This window comes from Amphimedon queenslandica, unplaced genomic scaffold (genome assembly GCF_000090795.2).
Source record: "Amphimedon queenslandica unplaced genomic scaffold, v1.1 AMPQUscaffold_12959, whole genome shotgun sequence".
Classification (NCBI taxonomy): Eukaryota; Metazoa; Porifera; class Demospongiae; order Haplosclerida; family Niphatidae; genus Amphimedon; species Amphimedon queenslandica.
Genome location: NW_003546805.1, coordinates 20,812 through 29,565, shown reverse-complemented (window position 1 = coordinate 29,565; position 8,754 = coordinate 20,812). Strand labels below are relative to the sequence as shown.

The 8,754-nt window shown below is 32.5% G+C and overlaps 3 protein-coding genes and 1 long non-coding RNA gene across 4 annotated transcripts in view; 2 read left to right on the top strand and 2 right to left on the bottom strand.

Moving 5' to 3' along the window:
- LOC109586054 (uncharacterized) lies at positions 1–1,408 on the bottom strand. Its single transcript, XR_002186789.1, has 4 exons — positions 1,324–1,408; positions 1,164–1,275; positions 370–577; positions 1–15 (listed from the first exon to the last, which is right to left on the bottom strand). It is a non-coding gene; the product is annotated as an uncharacterized LOC109586054 (long non-coding RNA).
- Positions 1–6,717, top strand: part of LOC109586051 (deoxynucleoside triphosphate triphosphohydrolase SAMHD1-like) — a 14,091-nt gene extending 7,374 nt beyond the window's left edge. The window contains exons 3-20 of the mRNA XM_020002217.1: positions 3,898–3,915; positions 3,997–4,108; positions 4,153–4,208; positions 4,257–4,329; positions 4,381–4,467; positions 4,596–4,679; positions 4,734–4,817; positions 4,864–4,947; positions 5,048–5,073; positions 5,122–5,227; positions 5,281–5,338; positions 5,397–5,592; positions 5,636–5,776; positions 5,988–6,020; positions 6,067–6,164; positions 6,325–6,394; positions 6,446–6,537; positions 6,592–6,717. Coding sequence (XP_019857776.1) covers positions 3,898–3,915; positions 3,997–4,108; positions 4,153–4,208; positions 4,257–4,329; positions 4,381–4,467; positions 4,596–4,679; positions 4,734–4,817; positions 4,864–4,947; positions 5,048–5,073; positions 5,122–5,227; positions 5,281–5,338; positions 5,397–5,592; positions 5,636–5,776; positions 5,988–6,020; positions 6,067–6,164; positions 6,325–6,334 — 1,266 coding nt within the window. The 3' untranslated portion in view covers positions 6,335–6,394; positions 6,446–6,537; positions 6,592–6,717. The remainder of the gene's footprint in view (positions 1–3,897; positions 3,916–3,996; positions 4,109–4,152; positions 4,209–4,256; positions 4,330–4,380; positions 4,468–4,595; positions 4,680–4,733; positions 4,818–4,863; positions 4,948–5,047; positions 5,074–5,121; positions 5,228–5,280; positions 5,339–5,396; positions 5,593–5,635; positions 5,777–5,987; positions 6,021–6,066; positions 6,165–6,324; positions 6,395–6,445; positions 6,538–6,591) is intronic.
- Positions 1–8,754, top strand: part of LOC109586046 (uncharacterized) — a 24,109-nt gene that overhangs the window by 8,274 nt on the left and 7,081 nt on the right. The window lies entirely within an intron of this gene.
- Positions 7,963–8,748, bottom strand: LOC109586053 (uncharacterized). Its single transcript, XM_020002219.1, has 4 exons — positions 8,642–8,748; positions 8,462–8,542; positions 8,329–8,377; positions 7,963–8,259 (listed from the first exon to the last, which is right to left on the bottom strand). The coding sequence occupies exons 1-4, from the start codon at positions 8,740–8,742 to the stop codon at positions 8,149–8,151; spliced, it is 342 nt and encodes a 113-aa protein (XP_019857778.1). The 5' UTR covers positions 8,743–8,748; the 3' UTR covers positions 7,963–8,148.

The following is an 8,754-nucleotide window of genomic DNA, read 5'->3' as shown; positions in this document are numbered from 1 at the left end:
TACGCTTTAATAAATCTATAAAAATAATAATAAATAACAATAAAAAATGTGCAAGTACTGTCTGCATGTACTACATGTACACATACATGTATATGTAGTACATGCAGACAGTACATGTAGATGGACTGTACAGTGACCATTGTAATTGTCTAGAGATGAAATTTTGGTGTATTGCTTAATTTTTGGTGATTGGCAGGTTTTAATATATATTCACATGTCCCATTGAACATGTGCATATATGGTTCAAAATGATGAATGGGCTTTATTTGGAAAAAGGCTATCAAAATGAGGGAATTATCTTACCCAACATCAGCTAAATTACAATGTACAGTACATGTAAATACTAGTATTTATATAATATACATGTACCTTGTAGTAATAATATGATCCTTGGTATTCTTTGTACTGGTGTTATCAGTAGTTCTGATAGTGTCTGGCGGCCACACTCTGGTTTGGACTCATTACACTTAAGGAAAGCATGAAACCTTGGGAACTGACGATCACAGGAACTAAGAGCATCCTTAGTGACTTCAAAATAATTTATATATGGAGGATACACACGTAATAACTCCTCAGACTGAGACTATAGGGAGGAGAGTCATTGAGTTATGAATAAAAATATATAATTACTATTTCTGAAAAATTTCTTTCTAAGTTAAAAATCACTCTGAAATCATCCCCAACTTTTTACATTTTCTGATGCATATTGATGTCCTTCTGCTATGTAAAAAGTTTGAGCCAATTTCAACTTCAATTTTTTATGCTATGAGCATTTTTAAATGGTCAATTAAAAAAATACCCAACGCTATAACTTTTAAAGTTATGGCCATTTTTTAAAATTGGCAAATTTTTTATAAAATACAATACATGAAAGTGTCGTGTCGGAACTACTCTCTCTCCTTCTTCCTCATACAACAGCAATAACAATAACAGATACTGTACTGGTACAAATATTTGTGGTGTTAAATTTTTATGATTTTTGGGAAATTATCAATTTTATAGTTTTTTAATTTTACTTTTTCTTTTTAAAGCACTATAAGGTGAGGGTCATATGAAGAATTTCACTGGGTTAAAACTTCACACAACAAAAATAATAAAAATTAATCCCATGGGATATTTTGTACCCATACAGTAGTATAAATAAATAATAATTATAGACTAACTTCTTAGAGTCAGGATCCAGTGAGCTGGTAATTCTCATCAGTCATAACTTGTATCAATGATTGTATCACTGATCCATCAGTTACTCCAGTACTACTGATAAATATATAGACACTAACAGTACATAAAATAGAATTATCAGTTTACAAAAGATGAGACTACCTCAGACTCACTCAGTTCAAGCCTTTAAGCTCAATCAAGCATCACAAAATTTAGCTTTGCATTTTAGGGTGGCTTAGCTCCTCCTACTTTAATAGACCTCTTTGGGTGAGAATGAATTACGTCAACAAGCGTAACAGGGTAAAAAATATTCCTATAATTGATTTCACCACCTTGCAAGTACAACTTGGTCATTATTAAGACTTATAGAGGTTCTCTCTACCTTATAATGCTTCTAGAGAAGTCTTTAGACAGTATCTCTATGTTCTCTTGCTGTTAGAAAGCTTTTAACTTTGTCCCATGTGTAAGCCGCCATTTTGTTTGCCGTGACCACACCCACTCACGTAAAGGAGCGTGGGCGGGTGGTTGCTAAGGCTTGTTATTTCTCCAATACAACGTGTATAGAAGAAATGTAAGTGTGGACATACAAATAAATATATATATATATATACATAGCGCGACGGTGAATTCAATTATAGGAACGACCTGGGGGCTTCGCCCCCAGGTCGTTAAAAAATGATATACGGCAAGGGGCGTGACTGAGCCTGGCTGACTCTGAAATAATTTTCGTGGACGGCAACTTTCTATGGAGTATGAATGGGCTAATGCAGAAAGCAAGCTCTATTAAAGAATATGCTTCATATTGCACCAAATCTCTTTTAGGAGATGCTTAGCAGTGACCATTCTTTCCTCCAACCAGCTTTTGTAGCTTGAAAAAGCTCCATGCCAACGAAAAGAATCAGTTTTGCCTTTTCTTCATTCATCCTCCATTGAATCTTGCCGTCCAAAATGGCGGCCAATTATCACCGTAGGTGGATACCGTAATGAACAGTAATGATATTCATAGGCCACCGTCAATCTCACCTGAAGAGGTCTATTAGATCAGATCACGTGGGCGTTGTTATTGAGCCCCGCCCTTGTTTGCAAAACTTGAGCTCAATGGATTCTCCTGGACCAGCAGACAATACAAATCAACTGCAAAGTATGTTTAGTTACTTATTCCTTATACTAAATACAATAATTATTTAATAGCTAATGATCTTGCTGAGGCACTTCAATTACTCAGAAGACATGGTTACTCAGGAACCAGTTACTATAATCTTGGTCTTTTTCTTGGTCTTTCTCCTAATACAATGCATCTCATTGAGGCTGACCACAGAGGAGATACTGGAAGGTGTCTTAGTGAATGTCTCAGTAAATGGTTACTAAAAGCTGATGATGTACAAAAGACTAAAGGTGGTCCTAGTATCTATTCATTGGTATCAGCATTGAGGGAATTAGGAGAGAATGGAGTAGCTCATGGAATAGATATGGAGAGTGAGTTTAATAAAAATGAGCATAGTTTATTATTTCTTTATAGAGCATCCAGCATGTAAAATTCTCGCTCGTTGTTCAGCTCAACAGTCACTTGTGTCTGCGTTGCCTCAGTTGGTTCTACTTTTGCATACAGCGAAATTGATAAAAGATATGATCCTCCCGGCTAATATACACGGAGAGGCCCTGTTGATTGAAATAAAAGAAGCTGTTTGCAATGATTACCAAATACTCAAAGCATTTGCTGAGATTTTGTGCAAAGTAACAGCCACTGCTGAGATAGGAAGTACTATCACCAAAGAATACAGTAAGTATATTGGAGCAAACAAGTAAATAATAGTTTTATAGGAAGGACTTATTGCAGTGATGACTTCATTCAAGCAAATGATGCCAATGGTAAGGATTAGCTTCTTATGATAACATATATTACTTAAGTAGGACTCAAGATTTTTCTTCCTATGAATGTTACTTCAGAGTTTAAGATGATGCGATTAAGTTTGGGCCAGACATTCTTTAAAGTGGGATCAATCATGATGAGCAACCCTCAGTCCCCATCACTTGATAATATCAAATATGTTTTGGGTGCATACGACAAAACATTAAGGCCACAAGTAGCTCAGTGTCAAGATATTCGTAGCATTCTACAGTTAGTTTGTGATAGCTGTCCACTTGATGATATTAGTGTGCTGGAGTATTTCGTTAATGAGTTTAATATAGAGGAGGCTAAAGAAGCTATTAAAAAATATAAAAAGGCGATTGAGGAGCTAAAGGAAACAAAACTCAGTCAGTGTCTGAATGAAACAATTTCACATACTTCGCCACTTGAGTGTGAAAGGATTACAATTTTTGTTGATGAGGATGCTAACCAGTCAGTGCTTAATGATGTCAGAATGCTTTCGTCAGCAGTATTTAAAAATTTCTCACGACATGTCAGATTAAATGTCGTTCGAGATGGCAATTTTTTCACTATCACTTGTTCCTTCCCTTTGATTCTATCTGAGCAGTTAATTACAGCTGCTCTTAATAATATTGATGTATTGAAAGAAAACAAAGTGAAGAGATTAACCATTGGATACTGCACTGTGTATGAGGTAAATAGACTATTTTATGAAGTGATGTTATTATTAATAACAGGTAAAGGACACCTCCACTGCTACTACAACAGAAATAGATGAATACACCTCATCATTATCAACTAGTAGTGGTTTAATGAAACAATTGATGCTGTCATTGTGTGTACAACTGATTAATAGTACAGAGAAGGTTACTACTTTAAATGAGGTATGACTAATAAGCTCTTCTAATATGTGGCATGAACAATTAGTTATGATTTGTATCAATTCTTAATTTATTAATTTATAGGAAAGTATGACAATGAAGAAAGAAGCAGAGTCATTGAAGGAAAAACAAGACACTAAAAATAAGATGCTGACTGCCAGTATAGCAGAGAGTGAGAGGTTTAAAAAAATAGCAGGTATAATAAATAACTTTTGTGATAGTTTATTTGATTTTAATTAGCTGAGACTAGTCAGTCACTAAAAGAAAAAATATCACTACTAACAGAACGTGAAGAAGTTAGCAAGAAATTTGGACTATTTTATTACTGATTATAATGGTAATAGGAGAATGAGAATTTGAAAGAAATAAAAGAATTATTAGAAGAGCAGCTTGCTTTATTTCAATCAGAGAAAGACGGTATGCACATGCAAGTTTGCATATAAAATATACTAAATTCAATTCACAAAGAAATCAAACAGTCAGAAAGCGGGTCAATTGTAGATCTAGGTACAATTGAAAAGCATGATAGAGCATCTCATCAGGAAGAGAATGAGGGTATGTATAATGCTATAATAGAGTTAATGACTCATTCATTAATAAAAATAAATGTTACAGTTAACTCAAAAAAGTTAATAAAAGTTTTAATAATTCTACTTTTATGTAAGATAATATTTATATTTTAGCAATACAATGGAGAATGGCATTTGAAATTGAAAGTTTAAAAGGAGAATTAAAACAAAAAAATGATAAAATCAATGAAGTACAAGGTCAGTCCATTGACTAGTTAAATTGATAGGAATTATGATTAAACTTTATTACAGCTGAGAGTAAAAAAGAAATAGAATTATTGCAAGAAAAAATAACAATGAACTTACAACAAATTGAGAAAGAAAAAGCAATGCAAGGTAACTCTATAAAACTATAATATGTCACTTAATATCATGATCACAGCTAACAGTAAACAAGAAATAGCTTCATTAAAAGAGGAAATAAAAGTACTGAATGAACAACTAATGAAAAATAAAAAACTGCAAGGTATATAAGTATCTAAAAATTTTATAAAAATACTAAAATTATGGAAAAGTACTGGGCATGCAATTTTCTGTGTAACATTAACTTTAAAATTTTATTATAGCTTCTTCACAAGAGAAAAATCCACTTGTAAGCAAGTTATACTCATGTAAACTTGAATTATTCTCAATGATACAGATATTTCAAGATGACATTTATGGTGGCATAACTATTGACCATCCATTGATTAGAGAAATTGTACACACACATCAATTTCAAAGGCTGAAAGAAATCAAAAAATTAGGTATTAGCTAATCATACATTAGAAATGAAATAAATTTTATGTTTATACAATAGGTCACACATACCAAAATATACCAAAAGCAAATTATTCAAGGATGGAACACAGTATTGGGTAAAAATTAAGAAATACCGAAATAACATATAAGCTTGTATGTAACTTGATATTTCAGAATGTATTATCTTGCTGGAGAGTATGTTAAGCAACTTCAAAGGAGACAACCTGAGCTGAATATTACTGAGTCTGATGTTTTGTGTGTACAAATTGCTGCTCTTTGTTATAACCTGGGTCATGGGCCTTTCTCTCACACTTTTGATATGTTCTTAGATGCAATACATGAAAAAAATAAATCCGGCAAGCCTTGGAAGGTAAATTATTATTAATCATTAGCTAAATTTATAATTTTAATAGAATGTTTCAGAAGCATCAGTTAAGATGTTTCACTATATGTTAGAAGATAATGAAGGTTTAATGGCTTCTTTTGAAAAACATTTTGATAATCCCAAGGAAGATATTGCATTCATCAAAGAGCTTATCCAAGGAACAGGATATGTAAGTTACTTATTTCAGTTTGCTTGAAAAATTTAAGGGTTGCACCACAAGAGACACTGCAGGTATTCAGTACTAAAAATCACTAGAAATCATGATTATAAGCTGCTATAGCAGCATAACCTAACAAGCTGAGTATACAAAGCATAATACTTTCACATATAGTTTAAACTATCACCTTGGCATATTACTATTATAATAATTATATTTGTAGGAACAGCGTAAAGATAAAAAATTCCTACATAAGGTATGATGCAATTCAAATGTACAACCATAATTGAATAATATATCAGATTGTATATAATAAAAAGAGCGGGTTAGATGTGTGTATGATCGAAAGTACAGTGAGAGATGCAGCTGTATTGGGAATGAATGTCACTTTTCGATGGAAGTAAGATTATTGTAATTTAAATTAATTTCCCATGTATAAAAAATACATGTACTCGGTATTTGGCAAATTTGTTGTGATATGTATGTCACTAACATGAGCACATTCAAAATGGCTATCAAACTGAAGCAAAATTATCTATTCTAATTATTTACAATTACAGGGCATTTTAAAACCAAGTTCATGTCTTGAGGTGTCATGATGGTGAATCACATAAGTGTTTTTCAAAAGATGTCAGTACAATAATGAATAATTATAAATTATAAGAAACATACTATTTTTAGGATTTAGAGATATGCAATGATTTATTTAGAACTCGTCATAGTCTTCACAGGGACTTGTATTATGCACGCAAGAGCAGGATGGCTGCTATAATGTAAGCATCTGAATTGTATCTCATTACACTTCAATAATAACTAAATATTGTCAGGATAAGAAGAATATTAGTCAAGTCAAATCAAATCCCAATAATCAAAGATAAATCCAGGTATAGGTTTTACTAAATTGCTATGCATCAGCTAGGGTACACTGTAGACGAGTGACTATATCTCAAGCTACAAAGAGCATGTCAGGTTATACTGAACTCACTGACAGTGCTCTTAATAATATCAAACTCTTGGTTGATGATCCTGAAGTCAGTAACAACTATAAATTATCTGAAGTGATTTTGTACAGGTACAAGTATTGTTGAAGTGTTTGAACACCATGAAAGTTATTGGACAGATTGGTTATGTTACACCAACAGATGAATGGAATGAAGATAGAATAGTAAAATGATTTAATAAGAGATAATTACGTTTCATAATTGTATTTCTAGACACAGCACATTGTACAAAGAATTAAAAGTTGTGATATTAGTAATGAACTGATAATTGATGTAAGACAATATTTCATACTACTTATACATAATTATGATTACGATCATACATGTAGCCTATAAAACATGGATATGAGAATTGGAATGCTCTCACCCAATACTATTACACTAGTGATGGAAGAACAGGACAATGGACTCATGAATGGGTCAGTTAAAAGTATCACTAAAATGACCAAATATACATTAATACAATAGGCACAACCACCACCATCTGCTGGTAAACAACTACGTATATTTCTTGTAAGTGGTGACAGAGTCCTTATAAAGGAAGTACAAGAGTAAGTTATGATTAATTAATTTTATTACTTGTATTGTAATAACCAATTTTAATAGAGTACTACGAGAATTAATAAGTGATGAACAACTTATTCCAGGGGTATGAGTAATATTAATAGAAATAGATAATTAAGTACATATTTCAGGATATCTATCCTGATGAAGAGAATTACAATTTGATGCCACAAGTCCCACCACTTAAAAAAGAAGAAGCAACAGAACTCAAAGAAGAAGTAGCAAGTGCATTAGCAACAGTTTAAAAATTTAGATCTACATATGACTAATAGTCTACACTGTAGTTATTGTAGTTAATATATACGTACACGTAATGCTAAAGCTGACAGTAGTATAGTTTGTACTATCATTATTATTGTGTTGTTTGGCATTAAAAACTAGTGCAAGTAGCATTTGATATACTGACAAATTGTAATTGATGTCATTGAGATCTACCATGCTTAGTAGCAATTGAACTAATGCTGTACATGTACATGTATACTACATGTACCTCAAGTAAGTATAAATTAAAACTTGACCCTTGGAGACAAAATGAGGCATTAGTTATGATGAAGATAAGATTTGTAACGATCATACAGAAAGAAAAGATGCTGAGAGCAAAGGAATTGAATACTAGGACATCCAGTTACTGTAGTGTTAAATTGTTAACTTAATAATTGTAAAGAAATAGAGAGAAGACAAGATTACAATAATAACGTCACATCTCATTAGAAACAGAGAGAGAGAATTAAAAATATAATAATAATAATAATAATAGTTAATGTGTACATGCAGTATTAGAGTGTACCAGTGGATCCTAATTTAGTGAGATCCATTGAACTAAATGAATGTCCATATCCTAAATGCTTGTCTTTTAGTGGGAGGAGCTCTCATTGGAGTAGGAGGAAAAGGAGGAGCTACTGATAGTGTACAAGTATTGAGAGTAGAATCCTATGAGAGGAGAGAGAGGGAGGGAGGGTATGTCACTCATAGTATTCTTACTAATACTATATTACTTACAAGATCAGTAAATGATTCATCCATTGTGTCTAACTGATCAACATTTTTACTAATAATATAAATACAATATGTACCACAATAATATCATAATATGTCACTAGTCTCTCTCTCTATACAGTATATCTATAAGTACCTCAATGGTGTGAATGGTCTTCTATTGGAACGATTTGATATAGTTCTCTTCACTTTCCTTCTCATTCCTTTAATACTATCACTAATAATTAATAATCAAGAAATAATAGATTGATGTAATACATGTACACAAACACTTTCTTTTTCTCCCTCCCTCCCCCTCTCTCTCTCTCTCTCTTACATGAATGCTCTTTTAATGGTTCCAGTATCAATGGGTCCAATGCTACCTCCAGTCTTTGGCATTGAGTGTAATATATCTGATGAGGTCTTCCATACAAACATATCCTGTAAACA